This window comes from Rana temporaria, chromosome 5 (assembly GCF_905171775.1).
Source record: "Rana temporaria chromosome 5, aRanTem1.1, whole genome shotgun sequence".
Taxonomy (NCBI): Eukaryota; Metazoa; Chordata; class Amphibia; order Anura; family Ranidae; genus Rana; species Rana temporaria.
In genome coordinates, this window is record NC_053493.1 from 63,424,137 (window position 1) to 63,445,817 (window position 21,681).

General features: G+C 42.8%; 1 protein-coding gene across 1 annotated transcript; it reads left to right on the forward strand.

The window, feature by feature from the left end:
- The first annotated feature begins 7,852 nt into the window (after positions 1-7,852).
- Positions 7,853-12,056, forward strand: GJD4 (gap junction protein delta 4). Its single transcript, XM_040351981.1, has 2 exons — positions 7,853-8,173; positions 10,778-12,056. The coding sequence occupies exons 1-2, from the start codon at positions 8,110-8,112 to the stop codon at positions 11,821-11,823; spliced, it is 1,110 nt and encodes a 369-aa protein (XP_040207915.1). The 5' UTR covers positions 7,853-8,109; the 3' UTR covers positions 11,824-12,056.
- The last annotated feature ends 9,625 nt before the right edge of the window (positions 12,057-21,681 follow it).

The window sequence follows — 21,681 nt, forward strand, 5'->3', positions numbered from 1 at the left end:
TGTCATTTTCACAGTAATCAGTGCATTTTTATAGCACTGATCGCTGTAAAAATTACAATGGTCCCAAAAATGTGTCAAAAGTGTCTGAAGTGTCCGCCATAATGTCGCAGTCACAATAAAAATCGCTGATCACCGCCATTACTAGTAAAAAATAAATTATTAATAAAAATGCCATAAAACAATCCCCTATTTTGTAGACGTTATAACTTTGGCGCAAACCGATCAATAAACGCTTATTGCAATTTTTTTTTACCAAAAATATGTAGAAGAATACGGATCGGCCTAAACTGAGGAAAAAAATAAAAGTTTTTTTTATATATTTTTGGGGGATATTTATTATAGCAAAAAGTAAAAAATATTGAAAATTGTCGCTCTATTTTTGTTTATAGCGCAAAAAATAAAAACCGCAGAGGTGATCAAGTACCACCAAAAGAAAGCTCTGTTCGTGGGAAAAAAAGGATGTAAATTTTGTTTAGGAGCCACGTCGTATGACCGCGCAATTGTTAGTTAAAGCGACGTAGTGCCGAATCGCAAAAAGTGGCCTAGTCTTTGACCAGCGAAATGGTCCAAGGCTGAAGTGGTTAAACTGAATGTGTGCTTTGCCCTTTCTGGGGAAACCAACAAGTTCACTTTACCACCAATCCCCGCATCTGTTTGCATGTATCTTGTTGCCTTTGCTCCTGCCCTTCCATTTAGGAAGGAGGAAAATAAAAGCACTGTGTAAGCTCTGAGTTAGGACATGAAGCTTACAGGGGACATTCTCCCTGCCCTTATGTGACAGCACTGGGCACCTGAGCAAAAATTTACTAAGCAACAGCAGGAGAAGAGGTAACATGAGTGATAGCCCCAAAAGTACCAAGCAAATTGACTTTCCTGAGTGCATAGGTCAGAGAAGTGGTGAAGGAAGGTGAATAGTCCAGTGGCGCACTAAAAGGTTGTGCATTTATTAGGTTTCACTCTGCGAGAATAGTGATCCCCGCGCTCATGTACTTGGTTTAGGATGGAGCACTTTGTGGCTGGGTACAGTACCTTTTTAGCATGCCAGAGTACCAATAGAATGCCTCAAGCTGCTAACACTATGGGGGAGATTTACTAAAACTGGTGAACACAGAATGTGCAGCTGTGCATTGTAAACAATCAGCTTCTAACTTCAGCTTGTTCAATTGAGCCTTGACATTAAGGCTGGGTTCACACTACTACACTACTTTCATCCTACTTTGCTCTGTGTTCAATGTTTCCCTATGAGAGCGTCTTGTAGCGTCCTACACAAGTCGGTCTGACTTTGAAAATGCTCCCTGTACTACTTTTGGTCCTACTTTTGGTTCACACTACTACACTACTTTCATCCTACTCTGCTCTGCTACATTGGTCCTACATTTATCCTACATTGGTCCTACATCCATCCTACTTTCATGAACAGGATACTACTTTGGTCCGACTTCAATGATATTCAATGGGCCTGAAGTAGGATCAATGTAGGACCAAAAGTAGTACAGGGAGCATTTTCAAAGTCGGACCGACTTGTGTAGGACGCTACAAGACGCTCTCATAGGGAAACATTGAACACAGAGCAAAGTAGGATGAAAGTAGTGTAGTAGTGTGAACCCAGCCTCAAACCTAAAAGCTAATTGGTTACTGTGAACAATTGCACCAGACTTTGGGTGGACCAGTTTTAGTAAATCTCCCCCTATGTGTACCCCACTGGGAATTCTGACAAGTTACAGAGGTACTTCATTTCTTGCAATACCTCGCACAACAGAAGGCAGACAGGGTGCAAGGGAGGATTGGACAAAAGTCAGGGCAATCACAGCCTTATTGCTAACAGGAAATATACTTACAGGAGGAGAGACCACAGGAATGGCCTCACCAGTGTTCTGACGCTTCCTTATTGACCAGTCACAGGCTAGGGTATGCCCTACAGGAGATGCAATGCTATGGTCTTCATAGAGGTCTTGGACCTGGCTGTGCTGTCTGGTATGGCTGCCTATACCACAGGACAAGGATGATCAGAATCCTACAGAGGGATATTTGGGTACATGTGATATCAATTAGTAGCATCAACTAATGAAAAAAGGCGACAGACGAAGGAAGGACCCTCCTTGACGGTGACCATAGCTACTAAACTCAGCCTTTTTCATAGCGGCCCTACAAGCCCTAGGACGGCCAAGAATCTCGCCTTATCTCCCCCGCGTTCGGCGAGCTCAAACGGGGCTCACCTCCACATTCGCCTTCCTCCCCCCCCTCATTCCCCCTCCTCTTCCCCCCTTCCTTACCAATCCTTCTATCTATGTCTTACCTTTTTTTCTTCCTCCTCCCCTTTCCCGTTTCCGTGGACCCAGGCTCCTGGGTTCCAAGATAATATATAAAGTTACAAAATTTATTAGAACTGGTCCGGGACCTTAGCTTGGGCAGCATACTTGGATCGCTGTTCATTTTATTTTAAGCACACAGGGTGCCAGCACACTGTCTCTAGCACCCTCGTTACGGAACACGAGAAATGTCCTAGATGGCAGACTGTTATACTGCCATTCAGAGGCAGCAATGTGTTATCATCTGAGTATATACTTGCAATGCTGTGTTATGCAACTAATGCCCTGTACACACGATCGGAATTTCCGATGGGATAAAATCCGATGGAATTTTCTGTCGCAATTCCGTTTAAGCTGTCTTGCATACACACCGTCAGACCAAATTCCGACCGTCCAAAACGCGGTGACGTAAAACACAACGATGAGCCGAGAAAAATTAAGTTCAAAGCTTCCGAGCATGCGTCAACTTCATTCTGAGCATGCGTGTTTTTTTTCTCCGGAGTTCCACACAGACGATCGGAATTTCCAATAGGATTTTTTTCCATAAAAAAAAATAAAACATGTTCTATTTCTAAACTCCGACGGAAAAAAGTCCAATGGGGCCCACACACGGTCAGAATATCAGATGAAAAAATTCCATCTGACTTTTTTCATCGGAAACTCTGATCGTGTGTACAAGGCATTATTGTTTGTTCTTGACCACGTCCTTTGACTAAATAAAAGATTTGAAAAAAAGAAAAAAAAGGCGACAAGGAGACTGCAATAAATTCAGAAATTCTAATCAGTTTACCTTAATATGAGTCTTATATCTCAGATATGCTTCTCCAATAAGCTGATGGGCTAAACTGCAACTTCTTGCCAGATGATTTTGTGCTGTTCAACATCTCTGTACGTCTTTGATGTGAAAATTCTGAAGATGCTTGCAGTGAGATAGAAATAATACATACATGGCTAGTATATGCACATGATTCTGCAACTGGTGTAGCTGCAACACAAGCTGGGCAGCAACAAGGTGATAGGGTGGCCTGGTATTCTGTGTCTGTCTGGGGAGACTTGCTACCCCCGGAGAGGTGTTCTCTATATACAGCCTGGAGCTACAGATGGATTTAAGTTTCCCCTTAAATGCTTATTCACCCCCTTCCTGCCCAGACCAATTTTTAGTTTTCAGCGCTGTTGCACTTTGAATGACAATTGCGTGGTCATGCAACACTGTACCCAAACTAAATCTGTTTTTTCCCCCCCACAAATAGAGCTTTCGTTTGGTGGTATTTGATCATCTCTGCGGTTTTTATTTTTTGCGCTATAAACAAAAGAAGTGCGACAATTTAAAAAAAAAAAACACTATTTTTTTATTTAAAGCGGGGGTTCACCCTTAGAGGGCACTTTTCCCCCTTAGATTCCTGCTCGTTTTTACTAGGGGAATCGGCTATTTATTTTAAAATATGTGCAGTACTTACCCGTTTACGAGATGCATCCTCTCCGTCGCTTCCGGGTATGGGCTTCGGGAATGGGCGTTCCTTCTTGATTGACAGGCTTCCGAGAGGCTTCCGACGGTCGCATCCATCACGTCACGATTTTCCGAAAGAAGACGAACGTCGGTGCGCAGGCGCAGTATAGAGCCGCACCGACGTTCGGCTTCTTTCGGCTACGAGTGACGCGATGGATGCGACCGTCGGAAGCCTCTCGGAAGGCTGTCAATCAAGAAGGAACGCCCGCTCCCGAAGACCCATACCCGGAAGCGACGGAAGAAGATGCAGCTCGAAAACGGGTAAGTACTGCTCATATTTTAATACAAATAGCCGATTCCCCTAGACCGAACGAGCAGGAAGCTAAGGGGAGAATTTTTTTTTTTTTACAAATGGGTGAACTCCCGCTTTAATAAATATCACTATTTTTTTAAAAAAAACATTTTTTTCCCTCAGTTTAGGCCGATACGTATTCTTCTACATATTTTTGGTAAAAAAAAATCTCAATAATCGTATATTGATTGGTTTGCGCAAAAGTTATAGCGTCTACAAAATAGGTGATAGATTTATGGCATTTTAATTGTATTAATTTTTGGCGAAGATCTGCGATTTTTTATTGTGACCGTGACATTGCGGCGAACACATCGGACACTTTTGACACGTTTTTGGGACCATTCACATTTATACAGTGATTGGTGCTATAAATATGCACTGATTACTTTGTAAATGTGACTGGCTGGGAAGGGGTTAACCACTAGGGGGCGCTGAAGGGGTTAAAATGTTCCCTATAGTGTGTTCTAACTGTAGGGGGGAGGGGACTCACAAGGGGAGGAGACTGGTGTGTGTTCCTCTGTACTGGGAACACAGCATTGGTCTCCTCACCTCTCACAGGAGGTGGATCTGTGTGTTTACACACACAGATCCACACTCCTGCCGTGATCACCGGCAATCGTGGGTGCCCGGCAGCAATCGTGGCCGCTGGGCACACGCCGGGTCACGATCGGTGCCGCGGGCGCCCTAGAACGCCGGGAACACAGGACGTCATATGACGTCCACCTGGATCGAGGGAGGGTTTCTGCCGGCGTCATTTGACAATGCGCCGGTAGAGAAGGGGTTAAAAACCCCAAATACTTACCTGTAATTCTAGTCAGGTGAGAAGCCAGATCCCAGATTATTTTTATGCTTCATAAGGTGAGAGCGAACTGTCTAAGTGTCCATGTCACTTACTGGTGGTGTGAGCCAGCACACCAATGATCTTCAATTTCGTCCAAATGCCTGACGATGGTGTCCTGCGTGACTCTAAACAGTTGCACTACACTATTTTGTGATGTGATCTTTCTTTGATTAAAAACCGTTTGGCCAAAATTGAAGATCGTTGGTGTGCAGGTAAATATATATATTATCATGCATATTCCAGTATCCAGCACCCTGTACTTTTAGAGCTCATTGCAGGAACGTGTGCGATGGGAATAAGGACTTGCTACTGGTGACAGGGGATTCAGGTGGAATTTTGAGATGTTTTCATAGGGGAATGAGCCTTCAGAAATGGAATCAGTTTGTCATTTAATTGATATCAATACATCTATTTAAAACACACAAATATCTACAATGTATACAGTCCATAAAGCAGGGGTGCCCAACCTTTTGAAGAGCAAGGGCCACTTAAGTGACTTGGTAACCGGTCGCGGGCCACAATGAGTGAAGTGGGTGGATGGCAGCCCACTCGGCTCTATAGAGCCCACTTTAGGCCCCATACACACCATAGAATCTATCCGCAGATAAATCCCATCAAATGGGTTTCTGCGGATAGATCCTATGGTGTGTACACTCCGTCGGATATCTATCCGCAGATAAATCTCCCCTGGGATGGATTTCCAGCAGATGGATATTTGCTGACATGCTCAACAAATCCATCTGCTGGAATCCATTCCAACGGATGGATCCGCTCGTCTGTACAGACTTACCGGATCCATCCGTCCAAAGGGATTCCCCGCACGCGTCGTAATGATTTGACGCATGCGTGGAATTCCTTATATGACAGCGTCGCGCCCGTCGCCGCGTCATAATAGCGGCGACGGCGCGACACGTCATCGGCAGAGGATTTCAGCGGGGATTTCAATGCGATGGTGTGTACACGCCATCGCATAGAAATCCTCTGAAATCCTCGAGAGGATTTATCCGCGGATACGGTCCGCTGGACCGTATCTGCGGATAAATCCTCTCGTGTGTATGGGGCCTAACTCTCAGCACACCAAACTCAAAGGTAATAGAAGTCTATGGCTCAGTGCAGGTAACCCGCAGGTGCACTTCTCTGTACCTGTGGAGCAGTTTGAAAGCAGCCCAGTAACCCCTGCAGAACAGATATTCCCATATATACACTGTGATTTTAGTAATACAAACTTACCTTTAACCACTTGCTTACTGGGCACATATACCCCCCTCCTGCCCAGGTGAAATTTCAGCTTTCGGCACTGCGTCGCTTTAACTAACAATTGCGCGGTCGTGCGACGTAGCTCCCAAACAAAATTGACGTCCTTTTTTCCCCACAAATAGAGCTTTCTTTTGGTGGTATTTGATCGCCTGTGCGGTTTTTATTTTTTGCGCTATAAACAAAAAAGAGCAACAATTTTGAAAAAAATACAATATTTTTTACTTGTTGCTATAATAAATATCCCAATTTAAAAAAAAAAAAAACATTTTTTTTTCTCAGTTTAGGCCGATACGTATTCTTCTACATATTTTTGGTAAAAAAAAAAAAAATGCAATAAGCGTCTGGTTTGCGCAAAAGTTATAGCGCCTACAAAATAGGGGACAGAATTTTTTTTTTTTATTTTTTTTTTTTTTACTAGAAATGGCGGCGATCTGCGATTTTTATTGGGACTGCGACGTTATGGCGGACACATCGGACACTTTTGACACATTTTTAGCGCCATTCACATTTATACTGCGATCAGTGCTATAAATATGCACTAATTACAGTATAAATGTGACTGGCATTGAAGGGGTTCACTAGGGGGTGAGGAAGGGGTTAAATGTGTACCCTAATTAGTGTTCTAACTGTGGGGGAAGGGGGGTGACTGGGGGGGGGTGACCGATCTGTGTCTCTATGTACAAGAGACACAGATCGGTCTCCTCTCTCCCTGACAGCACCGCTGTCTCTGTGTAAAACGCAATGAGAGATGATCTCATATGTTTACATATGAGATCATCTCTCATTGGCCACACAGATCGCATCGCAAACGGCTACTCTGATTGGCCGTTCGCGGCGATCTGTGATTGGCTGTGTCCAAGGGACACGGCCAGCACAGCAGTTCCCCGCTGCGCGCTCTGGAGCGCGCGGGGAACGCGCAAAGGGGCGGACGTCAATTGACGTCCACTTGGATTTTCGGATCCGCGCTGTAGCCGTCATTTGACTATAGCGCGTATCCCAAGAGGTTAATAACAGTATTCTATTCGATCCCAGAGCAGGAGGTCGTGGGCCACATCAGAGGGCTCTACGGGCCACTGGTTGGGCACACCTGCCATAAAGACATGGATGAGCGAGTTTGGTGTGGAGGAACTTGACTGGCCTGCACAAAGTCCTGACCTCAATCTGATAGAGCAGAGCGGAGACAACGAGACAGGTCTACGAGACATCAGTGCCTGGAAGATTGGTCAAACATTCCAATCTAAATCTTGTGGACAGCCTTCCAATAGGAGTTGAAGCTGTTATAGCTGCAAAAGAGTGGGCCAACTCAATATTGAACCCTACAGACTAAGACTGGGATGCCATTAAAGTGCATGTGCGTGTAAATGCAGGCGTCACAATACTTTTGGTAATATAATGTATACTGTATATACAGACAGTTAGAGAGTATGAACAAGATTTTTGAATGAGTAAATTTTTGCATTTTTTGTAATTAAATGTAATATGGAAATTCTTAGCCATGAATGCAGAATAAGTAATAAGTATTAGGAAGTAAAATTCCCAAGCTGATCAAAGTGGAAGGCTCTCTCAGCTTGGTGTCTGATATGTATCCCATGGGGAATTTATAGACGTGTGTCCTTCCATGTTGTGATCTCTTTTTCCGACAAATATTTCAGCAATTTTCAGTTACTGGAATGCTCTTGGTGGTAAGAATAGCCACAATGACTGGGATGACTTGGGTTGTCTTTTGTCCTGCAGCAGATGTCAAAAGCTTCAGAGGTAAGAGGTGCAGACACAGCTCCTATGCCCCTTACATCCACAGCTATTTTGACTTTGGACTCTGTGGGTACGGTATTTTCCAAAGTATAACTTTTGCTCCTATTTTTTTCCTCGCTGTTTGTAGGAAATTACATCCACACATGTGACAATGGAATATTTTGACTCGCTAGGATATGTGATCATCACTTTCAGCTATAATGTTACTGTAACTGGTATGTATGCCAAAGTATGAATTGACCGCTACTTGTTTATATACATGTTTTTTTTTTATATAATATGCTAGAATTAAATTAATGAATGCAAGACGAATCAACTTGGCATATACTGGCATTTGTAAATATTGTACTTGTAATTTACGATGCTTTAGTCTTTTTAAGTAGACTGCACCTTGTATAGATAGATACTTTTTAAATAGAAACTCTCTCCAGTGCATCACTAATGAGATAGTTAGTCCACTGTCCATGATTGCATTTGTCTATGTTCCAATTAATAACATAATATAATAGTACATTTATGTACTCAGGACATTAGCAGAATCAGAAATCTGGTGGAAGAGTATTGACTGCGTTAGGTATTGCGCATTGGTTATATTTCGTCATTAACCCTCTACTCCTTGGGATCCTACGCTTCAATTTGATGATGTATTGATCTTTTATAGATCACTATTTATACAGGACATGATGCACACTGCCACAGGACCTTTCTTAGTCTGCTGTTATGATTACATTTATTTTATTCTAGTCAATATAGGTTTTGCATCATGAAAATACTCTCAATTCGGAAACTTATATTTAGTTTTTTTTTTTTCAAATTATTTTATTTTCAGAAATAAAATAAAAATTAAAATAAATCACAATACATATCAATTTGGACATAACCTAGTAAATGTCAGGAGGAACTAAAAAAGACTTACAGAGAGAGGGAGATAGAAAATCTCCCCCCTTCAGATTTGAGAAGGAGAGAAAAAAAATAAAATTAAAAATTAAAGATCATACATTGTAATAAAATATGTGAGTTTATATTTATTTTTTAATTTTATTTTTTATCTGTTGTGATTCTAACATTGGATGCATTTTGATTTTACCGTTTGATGTTGTCTATGTAATATTGTATGATGATATGTTTAGTTTTAATTTATTTCCTATTTTATCTTTATGGATGTGTTGTACTATGAACTTTTGGACAATAGGTACTTATTTATTTTAGTGCTTTCAATTTAAATGTTTTTTTTTTTTTTTTTTAACTAATATTGAGATTTAGTATGCAATTTATTTATTTTTTTATACTCTTTTGAGTGAAAGGACAGGTGTATTATATGTTTAGAATTTTAAAAGGTCCGGGCCTTTTAGTTATTTTTTATTAATGTTTCTTTACTGCTTGTTATATTATAAGACAAGAAGGGCAACTGATTTAGAACACATTATACACAAATGTGATTTTCAGAATATTTACTTTATATGGCAGAGATTTTTTTTCATAAGAAAAACACACACATACTATGTGTGTATATATATATACAGTGCCTTGAGAAAGTATTCATACCCCTTTAAATTTTACACATTTTATCATGTTACAACTAAAATATAAATATATTTTATAGGGATTTTAAGTCATAGACCAACACAAAGTGGCACATAATTGTGAAGTGGAAGAAAACATATAAATGGTTTTCATTTTTTTTTTTACAAATAAATTTGTGAAAAATGTGGTGTGTATTTGTATTCAGCCCCCCGGAGTCAATACTTTGTAGAACCAACTTTTGCTGCAATTACCGCTGCAAGTCTTTTTGGGGATGTCTCTACCAGCTTTGCACATCAGGAGAGTGACATTTTTGGCTATTCTTTGAAAATAGCTTAAGCTCTGTCAGATTGGATGGAGAGCATCTGTAAACAGCAATTGTCAAGTCTTGCCACAGATTCTCAATTGTATTTAGGTCTGGACTTTGACTGGGCCATTCTAACACATAAATATGCTTTGATCGAAACCATTCTATTGTAGATCTGGCTGTATGTTTAGGGAAAGTAAACAAGCCTGCACCCGCAGAACCCAGAATAGACATTATTAAACAATTGTTGCTCTCCCTAGCTACAGGGAGGCCAAAAACTAAATCTGAACACTAGTAGCCTATTGGGGTGCTACAGTTGTGTAGTCCTTATCTTGCTCATTTACTTTTCTTCCCCAAACATGTTTAAAATTGCTTATGAAGGATTATTTATTTTATTTTTTAAATAGCGTTAACAGAAAATGAATATACATTCATTTTTCCTGAAAATAAGCCCGGGTCTTATATTAATTATGCCAACAAAAGACACAGTGGGGCTTATTTTCGGGGTAGGTCTTACCATGTAATGTGCTTTCTTCTCTCCCCCTCTCCCTCCCTTCCTGTCAGGAATCCCCAGTGTGAACTGAGTTAAAATGCTTGTAAAATCCTACAATCCACTCTATTACAGTATTATATAATGTACAATGTGCGTGTTCCTGTAATATAATTGTGCCAAACCTTTGTTATAGCGCCATTCTGCGCTTCTGTGACCCGCCGGAGCTCTCTTCCCCGCAATTATATTACAGAAACACACACATTGTACATTATATACTACTGTAATAGAGTGGATTTTACAAGCATTTTTAACTAGGGCTTATTTTCGGGGTAGGTCTTATATTGCAGCTCTCCTGGAAAATAATGCTAGGTCTTATTTTCAGGGTAGGTCTTACTTTTGGGGAAACAGGGTAGAAAAAGATTTCTGAATGAGGATCAGTGCTGTGATTGTTGTTCAAGATGTTGAGTTGCTAATGCACAGGCTCTTCCTATATTTCAGGGAAGATCTGGTTGACGTTGATGATCCTTCTGAGACTAGTTATGGTGGTCCTTGCTGGTTATCCACTCTATCAGGATGAACAGGAACGTTTCATCTGCAATACATTACAGCCTGGATGTTCCAATGTGTGTTATGATATCTTCTCTCCAATGTCCCACATGAGATACTGGCTGATTCAGACTCTGATGGTCTTTCTACCCTATGCCTTGTTCAGTGTCCATGTCATACACAAAGTTCTGGCATATATGGGCAATGTAAATGATCACTGCAGGAAAAGTTCCTCCTCCACTTATCATGGAGTGGGCTTACAAATAGAAATACTTGATTTTTCTTGGGCTTATTTACTTCATCTTCTGCTGAAGATTTGTCTAGAGCTTGGCTTTGGTGCTGGTCAGTATTTTCTTTTTGGAATTTTAGTTCCAAGCAAATTCAGCTGTTCCCATTCTCCGTGCACCAGCAATGTTGACTGCTACATCTCAAGACCCACTGAAAAGTCTCTAATGATGATTTTTATCTGGGGAACCGGAATCATTTCTCTGATTCTGAGCTTGGTGGATCTAATTGGAGTCTGTCACAGAAGACGAAGGTCGGAGAAGCTTAAAACGCAGCTTCTTCTTCTGGAAAATGATTCTCTAAAAGGAGGCTGTTGTTCAGATTCACCTCCACACACAAAGTTAGCTGTCACGCCAGATCAGATGATTGCGTATCCTGACTGTTCTCCACACAACCTTGAGAAAAGGGAGGAGCAACTTAAAGGAGATTCTCATTCTCTGCCGTCATTTGAAGGTGAAACGGCTTCTTTCCAAACTGACAATTCTCACCATGACATGGGAAAGTCCAATGTGAATACCAACAGCAATAAAACCTGTTTATGGCAAGTGACCATGCCAGCAAATGGAAATAAGGCGAGTGGGAATGAACATCAACTGCTCACCCACCGACAACCAAAATCCAAAAAGGAGAACTGTACTGCAGCTAGTTTGGCGGATTCAGCTCAGCTAGAAAAAAACGTAGGCCCAAAAAACAAAAAATCTGAATGGGTTTAAATCAGGTAATGGCCGCAGAAAAGTAAACATTTCTATAAGTGCTACCTCCATAGCACCAGAGAATGTGAAAGGCAGGTTATTTGGGTGACATACATCTGAGCAGGCATCACACCAACTGTAGTGCTATTCAGCTTTCCAAATGCTAATAATATAGGACCTTCTACAATAGTGGGCCAGATCCACATACATTGCGATCGGCGCAGCGTATCAGAGATACACTACGCCACCGTACCTTACCCGGCGTATATTCGAATCCTCAGCGAGTTTGCGCCGTAAGTTATGGCGGCGTAGTGTATTTCTGGTGGCGGATTTTAAATTGGGCAGGTTGGGGGCGGGTTTCATTTAAATGAAGCGCGTCCCCGCGCCGAATGAACTGCGCATGCGTCGTCCCGAAATTTCCCGCCGTGCATTGCGCTAAATGACGTCGCTAGGACATCATTTTTTTAACTTAGACGTGAGTTAGGTCCATCCCTATTCACGGACGACTTACGCAAAAAATAAAAAAAATTCAAATTTTGACGCGGGAACGACGGCCATACTTAACATGGCAAGTCTATCTATACGCCGCAAAATACCAGCTTTAACTATACGCCGGAAAAAGCCGACTACAGACGACATTAGAAAATGCGACGGCCGCGCGTACGTTCGTGGATCGTCATAAATCGCTAATTTGCATACCCAATGCGGAAAACAACGCGAACTCCACCCAGCGGGCGCCGAAGTATTGCATCTAAGATCCGAAGGCGTACGAAGCCGTATGCCTGTCGGATCTTACCCAAAAGCCGTCGTATCTTGGTTTGAGGATTCAAACTAAAGATACGATGCAGGAAATTTGAAAGTACGCTGGCGTATCAGTAGATACGCCGGCGTACTTGCTCTCTGGATCTGGCCCAGTGCCTTTAGCTAGGTCATGACATCGCTGGGTGTGTGGCCAAGAAAGAAGACCAGCCAATTGTTAAAGGCTAGATAAGTACTTTTGTATATTATTTTCTAATGGGTTTGAGATTTTTTGATGATACTTAGCGCAGTGGCCATTAAATTTTAAAGGGATGTTTTATTTTTCCATACACACAAACCATTTTTTTTTGCTATCTCCTTAGTGTATTGGTGTTCTTTTCTTTGCATATTATACAGTACAAATGTAATATTTTCCTGTCTGGCTCCTGCAACCTAAAACTGGCAACACATATTGCAATCTCTGTGAAATCTCTTATACAATCACCAACAGCTAGGTAAACTAAATTTCAGTTGGTTTACAATCATTCAAGGGGGTTCTCGTACTAGTTATCAGTCTAACTACAAGTGATTGTGCAATCAGATTGTGATGGCTAGCTTTACTGTTTTGTCTTTCCTCTCTTTATGGGAACTTATGGTTTCCTTACATTAAAGGGGTTGTAAAGGGAACATTTTTTTTCATAATAAGCATCCTTTACCTGCAGACATTCCTCTTTTCACTTCCTCATTGTTTGTTTTTGCTCAGAAGTTGCTCTATTTCTTCTCTGTTTTGTTCACTTCCTGCTTGTCTGATTTTACTGACCACCGTGACGGGAGGGTTTACTGCGGTGGTCAGTGACGTGCTCACCCCCTCCTGGGAACTACATGTGTGTGGCTGGACGCTCTCTACATGTTAGAGACTTCAAGGAGGTGTGAATTACTGGGCTTGCCGCAATTCATACTGGGAAATGTAGTTCTTACATGAACCAGCGCCCCAAACCAGGAAGTGATTGAGAGAACAGAAACTAGAATGCCGGAGGTGATATAGATGAAAGAATTTAATAGGTATTTACTCGTTTTTTAACAGAATCATTACACTATTCTGTCTGTCTACCTTGCAGACATTAATTTTAGGCAAAAAATTGTTTTCCTTTACAACCCCTTTAACCACTTCAGCCCTGGAGGATTTGGCTTCCAAATGACCGGGCCACTTTTTGCGATTTGGCACTGCGTCGCTTTGACAATTGCATGGCCGTGTGACTTGGCTCCCAAACAAAATTGACGTCCTTTTTTTCACACAGATAGTGATTTCTTTCGGTGGTATTTGATCATCTCTGCAGTTTTTATTTTTTGCGCTTTAAACAAAAATAGAGCGACAATTTTGAAAAAAAAGCAATATTTTTTACTTTTTGCTATAATAAATATCCCTAAAAAATATATAATTGTGTTATTGGTTATTGATTGGTTTGCGCAAAAGTAGGCGATAGTTTTATGGCATTTTTATTAATATTTTTTTTTTTACTAGTAATGGCAGCGATCAGCGATTTGTATCGTGACTGCGACATTATAGCGGACACATCGGACACTTTTGATGCTATTTTGGGACCATTGACATTTATACAGCGATCAGTGCTATAAAAATTCACTGATTACTATATAAATGTGACTGGCAGTGAAGGGGTTAACCACTAGGGGGCTAGGGAATGATTCTAACTGTGTGGGCTCAGAGCTTATTGTGACACAACACTGATCACTGCTCCCGATGAGGGGGAGCAGACGATCAGTGTCCTGTCACTAGGCAGAATGGGGAGATGCCTTGCTTACACCGGCCTCTCCCTGTTCGGCCGCTCTGTGACCCGATCGCGGGACACTGGCAGACACTTCGAGGTCCCGTAGGCACGGTCACGGAGCTCGCGGCAGGGGTGTGTGCGCGCCCGCATGGCGTAAATATACGTTACTTTGCGCAGCCGTGCCATTCTGCCGACGTATGTGTGCAGGAGGCAGTGGCCGTGGATAGATTCATGCTATGCTATGCATTAAACTATCCATTACATATAGGAGGAGAGGGTGGAGGGTGGAGAGAGGGGGCGGTGCACGGGCCCCCCTAATGGACGGGCTGCCACTGAATCAGAGCTCCAGAGAAGTGGAATGTTTTCATTGAAGTCTAAAAGTCAATAATATTTAGTGGAACCCACAAAAATCATTAGTTACCGATCGGCTTCACCTGTCAGTTTTTTAGGCAAGCCTGATCGGACCATCCATTGCCCTCTATGGAAAGGTGGGTGTCAATGGATATCCCCCAACATCTGATCCGATCCTAGCCACTAAATACAGATGGATGGGGATCTGTTCCCCACCTGTTGAAGGTAAATCTAAAGGAAATTGAATAAGAAAGTTGTATAATGTATGGCTGGCTTTACACCAACAATCAATTCCACCTTCTAGCATTTTTATTCACTGCTGTCAAACAAACTTTAGCAAAAGCCTGGTGTCCTACACATTAGTTAGAAATAAAAATGATGTGGTACATGTCTAATGAAAAACTTGCTGCCATTCTTTGTGACAATTCCCACCAATATGAAAAAAATATGGTCCCCTTGTATTTGATCTTTCCTTCCTCCAAATTTTGATAGATTCCTACTACACTTATGAAATACTCGCAATTTAAAAAATTCATATTAGTGGCCCTTATCTTGATATTTCTCTTCAGCTCCTCTCTCCAATCCCTTTGCATAAAGATTGTTTCCTATTGCATAAGTTAATTTCTGCTTTATTTTATCTGCAAATTTATATATACGGCTTACCCTAGTAATTATTCATCCATATATTACCAGGGCTGGACTGGGACAAAGATTTGGCCCTGGACTTCATCCAGACTGGCCCACTTCAGCCCCCCCCCGCCACCCAAGCCCCCTCTCCCCCCTTTACTAGCCAATAGCCATTCTACTTTATTAGAGTAGACCAGCTGGTACTGGTACTCTTATAGGCAGTACCAGTGGGGAAGCTAGACATTATTTCACCCAGGCCAAAGAATCAGTTTAGTGCCCCCCTTATGGGACAGGATTAGGCAGAAGTGAGAAACTCCCAGGCCATAGCTGTTGAGTCAGCCGTCTGTCCCCTCCCCCCATGCTCCTCTGTCGTCCCCCCTGCTCCTCTGGTCCTCCCCCTGCTTCTCTGTTCCCCCCAGGTGAGTGCTGCGGGAAGGGAGAGGTGGAGGGGGTTGGCGGTCCGCTGTCACTTAAGCCGGCCCACTGAGCCATCGGCCCATCGGGAAACTCCCTGTTGTCCCAATGGCCAGTCCATCCCTGTATATTACTATATCTCCGCATATTTTGTGATTTTATCTTCCTTACTGTATGTATATATTTTCTTTCCCCTACATTCTTAAACTAATAAAAATGTATTTGCAAAGAAAAAAAAAAAAAACGAAGAAAACTACCTCTTTAAAGCGGGAGTTCACCCATTTGTAAAAAAATTTTTTTTATCCCCTTAGCTTCCTGCTCGTTCGGTCTAGGGGAATCGGCTATTTGTATTAAAATATGAGCTGTACTTACCCGTTTTCGAGCTGCATCTTCTTCCGTCGCTTCCGGGTATGGGTCTTCGGGAGCGGGCGTTCCTTCTTGAGTGACAGCCTTCCGAGAGGCTTCCGACGGTCGCATCCGTCGCGTCACTCGTAGCCGAAAGAAGCCGAACGTCGGTGCGGCTCTATACTGCGCCTGCGCACCGACGTTCGGCGTCTTTCGGAAAATCGTGACGCGATGGATGCGACCGTCGGAAGCCTCTCGGAAGACTGTCAATCAAGAAGGAACGCCCATTCCCGAAGCCCATACCCGGAAGCGACGGAGAGGATGCATCTCGTAAACGGGTAAGTACTGCACATATTTTAAAATAAATAGCCGATTCCCCTAGTAAAAACGAGCAGGAATCTAAGGGGGAAAAGTGCCCTCTAAGGGTGAACCCCCGCTTTAACATTGTGACCTCACAGCTTCAACTCATAAAGTGCAGCTGTGTCTGAGCTATTGGCTAGCAAATAATGAGTGGAGTGAGATTGTGCGTGGGTATGTTGCCAATCGAAACCTTGCTGGGCAGGACAAAACAGAAGTCTCCTAGCCTGTCCATCAGATGCTGCTAGATGCAAATGATGTTAGTGGGCATGTTAGACCAACTACAGCGAGCAACAATGTAATTATGTCACAGCTTACTTGCAAAGGACTACACTGGGGAACCCTACAAGACCAGTGGTTATGGGGAGAGCAGGCAAAGCAGCCAAAGATCTTACTAAACAGAGTGGCCCCTTGCTATGCTGGATTAATGTGGGCAGGGGCGGCCTTAGGTGTTCAGGCGCCCTGTGCGAGCTAATCCTGTGGCGCCCCGCCCCCCCCCCCATCTTCACCCCTCGCCCCCTGGTCACCTAAACATACACAAAGAGGTCCCTTATATCCTCCTCCCCTTCTGTGTGTAGGCTGGCTATTAAAAGTAAATACTTTTTCTTTTTTCTTTTTATCTGAAAAAGTAGATGCATGCAGGGCCAGGGGCTCAGTTTGACTTACCTTTCGGTGGACGGTGCGCTTTGCATTTAAAAATGGCGCCGCCCGGCGCTTAGACGCCACTGCGCATGCGCTGTCTGCCCGAGAATAGCCAAGCGTTTTCAGGCTTTCCCAAGCAGCGGCGGCGCATGCGCAGTGTGCCTGTCGGGGTCGGCAGCAGCCATTTTTTTTCAGGTGCCGCAGCCGATGCGTTGCTCTTCACCCAGTCCCAGGACAGGGGTACCCGTCTGCTGCTGTGACTCGTAGAAGTTGGACTCCTGTGATGATCATGTGAGTAACTGACTGTGACTCACATTCTGCGTGCTGTGATGGCCGCAAGGCGCCCCTGTTGCCCATGGTGCCCTGTGCGGCCGCACAGCTCGCACACCCCAAAGGCCGGCCCTGAATGTGGGGATTCATCTGTGGCTGAATAACTGCATAGAATAACACCAATATATAGAGTATAGAGTAAAGGCAGGGCTTTTTTTCTCAGAGAATAGGTGCAGGAACTCCAACCTTCACCCGTTATTTTTGCTCCCTACCCGCCCCTGAGCACCGTTCCTTGGTTCCACCTACCGACCTCCCTGTACCGCCCATTTTAGAGAATACAGAACCAAGTATTATTTTTGCTACTAAGTGATTTGCATGGAATTTGTTAATGATAACAAAGAAAGACAATAAAATAGATCCCCTTCAGTGAGCAACAATAGACCCTACCCCAGCAACAGTAGACCCCTCCAGCAATGATAGACCTCACGCCAGCAAAAACAAAGCCCACACACAACAAAATACCACCCCAGCAACAATGGACCCCCGGTAGTACAACAACAGATGTCCCAGCAGACTGCATCAATAGACCCTTCAGGTGGCAGCAACAATAGACCTCTCCCTCAACAGTAGATCCTTCCCAGCAACAATTGCTTCCCCCTAGAAACATAAGACCCCCCACTAGCAACAATAGATCTACCCAGCAACAAGAGACCTCCCCGCAAAAATAGATCCCCACCAGTGACAATAGATCTCTAAGCAGCAAGCATCAATAGATCCCCACCAGTGACATTAGATCTCTAAGCAGTAAGCATCAATAGATCCCCACCAGTGACAATAGATCTCTAAGCAGTAAGCATCAATAGATCCCCACCACTGACAATAGATCTCTGAGCAGCAAGCATCAATAGAGGTGCCGGAACTGCGTTTCTCCGCGTTCCTGCTGAAAAAAAGTCCCGAGTAAAGGTAATATATGAATAATTTATTAGGGAATAGAATTTTTGCTGGAAATTTGGCTTTAACTCTAGCAGAATCCAGAGAATGCAATTCAGAGAGAGGAAATTAAATTCATTGCAAAGTGACATCCTTGGTGACATGAAACCGGCAGCAATAAAATCTTGACAGAGAATCTGACCATTATATCTAAAACTATAAAGTGTGCAATAATTCTTTGCCCATATCTGATAAAAATATTCGTAATATTTAAAAAATATCCTCAAGCTGTAATTTATTTAAGTGTGGATTGTTTATGGATATTTGTTTTTCAATGGTGGTAGAATTATAGTTTTGAATTACAATTTGTAATCACGTGAATTAACATGCAGTTTCTTTTGGACAGTGTTATAGTTATATTTCTTTTTTGTATTGTAATTGATGTTATATAATGAGGATTGGAAAACTAAAACCATATACTATAAATGCTATTCTCTAAATCTACTTCTGTGTTATTGAGTCTTAAATAAAATTAAAAATATATGTGTTACTGTGCAATGTGTGTGATTTTATTTCATTTAGCTATTATTCATTTTTAAGTTAATTAATATCCAGACTCATATTTTAGAAACTTCTGTGTCATATTTTTATTGAACATACAGAGATTTGATATGCCCCTCATTTGTACATCAGATTGTGCAGTCAGTATTGTTGCCTATACCGTCTTCACACTGGAGGCGTTTTTCAGGCGCTTTAGCGCTAAAAATAGAGCCTGTAAAGCGCCTGAAAAAGCCTCATCTGCAAATCCCAGTGTGAAAGCCCAAGTGCGTAAAAAAAAGTCCTGCAAGCAGCTTCTAAAGCTCCTAAAGCGCCCATTCCCATTGAAATCAATGGGCAGCGCCGCCAAAGCACCTACAAAGCCCCTCGGCATCGGTGCTTTGTGGGAACTTTTAACCGCTATTGGGGTTAAAAGCACCATGCTAGCGCCCGAAAAACGCTGGTAGTTTTAGCGGAGCTTTACCAGGATTTTTCGGGCACTGGCAGTGTGAAAGGGCTCTTAAAATAGACATTTAGGCACAGTATTTAACTATCACATATAACCTTTAAAATGTAGGAGTCCCCACTGCCCCCATCATGCTACATAGAATGAAACACAAATCCAAATGTAAATACCTTCCTTTACTTCATTTTTTATGCAGTTTATTTCAGGTATGGGATATTTTTGCATGGTTACACTGGTCCAGCTTGGAACAACTTAAAGCGGAGTTCCAACCACAATTAGCATTTTTTAAATGTATGTCCTTTCATCCTGCGTTTTTATAATATAAATCCGGTCACTTACTATTTTACAATCCGCCGCCGATCCGCATAGATATTTAAAAAATATAGTTTATAAAACTATATCTTCACTGTTGTCATTTTGCTTGTGGGCATTGTGAAGCCTACAGGCACAAAGGCCCAGATTCACAGCGGAGATACGACGGAGTATCTCAGATACTCCGTCGTATCCCTGTTTCTATCTATGCGACTGATTCATAGAATCAGTTACGCATAGATAGCCCTAAGATCCGACAGGTGTAATTGTTTTACACTGTCGGATCTTAGGATGCAGTACCGCGGCCGCCGCTGGGGGGAATTTGCGTCGTAAACCAGCGTCGGGTATGCAAATTAGGAGTTACGGCGATCCACAAGGGTTTTTCGCGTTCGCTACGTCGCTGCTAGTCTAGTTTCCCGTCGCAAATTTAGTCGTTGTTTTGGGTGCCCTAACTTTACACAGCACACGTATGTGCTGTATAAAGTATGGCCGTCGTTCCCGCGTCGAAATTTAAAAATTCACGTCGTTTGCGTAAGACGTCCGGGAATACGGAAGTACGCTACGCACGTCGCCGTTCGAAAAAATGACGTCAGTTCGCGCAAAGCACGGCGGGAATTTCATAACGGAGCATGCGCAGTAGGTCCGGTGCGGGAGCGCGCCTAATTTAAATGGCACACGCCCCTTTAAATTACGCGGGCTTACGCCGGAGGCCGCCAGCGTAGGTTTTCATTGCAAGTGCTTTGTGAATCAGGCACTTGCGATGAAAACTTGCGGCGGTGTAACGTATCTACGATACGTTACACCGCCGCACTTCTACGTGAATCTGGCCCTTACTTCCTGGAAGTCTTGGATGGGGAGTGATAATTGGACAGCGCACTGCATCCTGGGAAATGATGACACACATTTCCCAGGAGCATTAGAGGGAGATGATGTCAGAATCCTAGGTGGTTTCAAATACAGATTTCGTGGGACCGCATAGCAACAGACATTTCCAGATGAGTAAAAAAAAAAAAAAAAGTTTTTTTTTTTCTTTTTTAGTCGTAAGCTACAGTTTAAAGCAAAATTTTTTTTTTGATGGAACCTCCACTTTAAAGAGGTTGTAAAGCCCACAAAAAACAAACAAACAAACAAACAAAACTGTAAGACAAAGACATAATGAGCTAGTATTGCATACTAGCTCATTATGAAATACTTACCTTAGAATGAAGCCCTGCAGGGGCACTGCACACCAGTGAGATGGCTGACATATTCCCCGGTTGTTTCTTTTCCGATTGGCCGGAGCCACGATGCATGCGCATGGGAGTTGCTGGTCTCGGCACAGGGCCCTGAAGAAACAGCACTGGCGGCCGTTCCTTCAGAGCGCATGCGCTGATGATGTAATCGGCGGCATATACAGTAAATATCTTCTTAACGGTTGCAAGTCTAGGAGGTATTTACAGTGACTATAAGTAAGCCTTATTATAGGCTTACCTATAGGTACAAACAAGCCAGGGGAGTTTACTTCCTCTATAATTATGCATATGACATACCTGGCCAATGTACCTGGAAGCTGGAAATCATTGAAGTAGACACGCCTACTCCAGTGATCTCCACTTATTTCTGGATCCCATGCCTCAGCAGGGGCACCAGAGAGTGTTTTTCATTTTAAAAATGAAAATGTTTTCTGATTGGACAAGGTGGAATGATGTCATGCTCCCCACCTCATCATAGAATGCTTTGCATTAATTCAGTAAAATTCCAATCATTCTCTAAATGGCATCCACATTGAGCAGCCGACCTCCTGTGTTTATAATGCAGCAGGCTGGCCTCTTAGCACGGGAACCAGAAGTAAGTGGAGATCACTGAAGTAGTGGTGTCATTGATTTCCAGCTTGCTGGGACATTGGCAATGTGCATCATATACATAGTTAACATGTTACTAAACCCACAACAGTAAAATCAGTCTGTATATGCAGTAAAGCAGGGGTGTCAAACTCAAATTCATCGGGGGCCACATCAGCAGTTTGGTTGCCCTCAAAGGGCCGGTTGTATCTGCACTCCAGTTTTCTTGCGCTGCATAGGGAGCGCAGGGTTCAGGAGTGCGCTGCTTGCTCCTCTCTGGTGT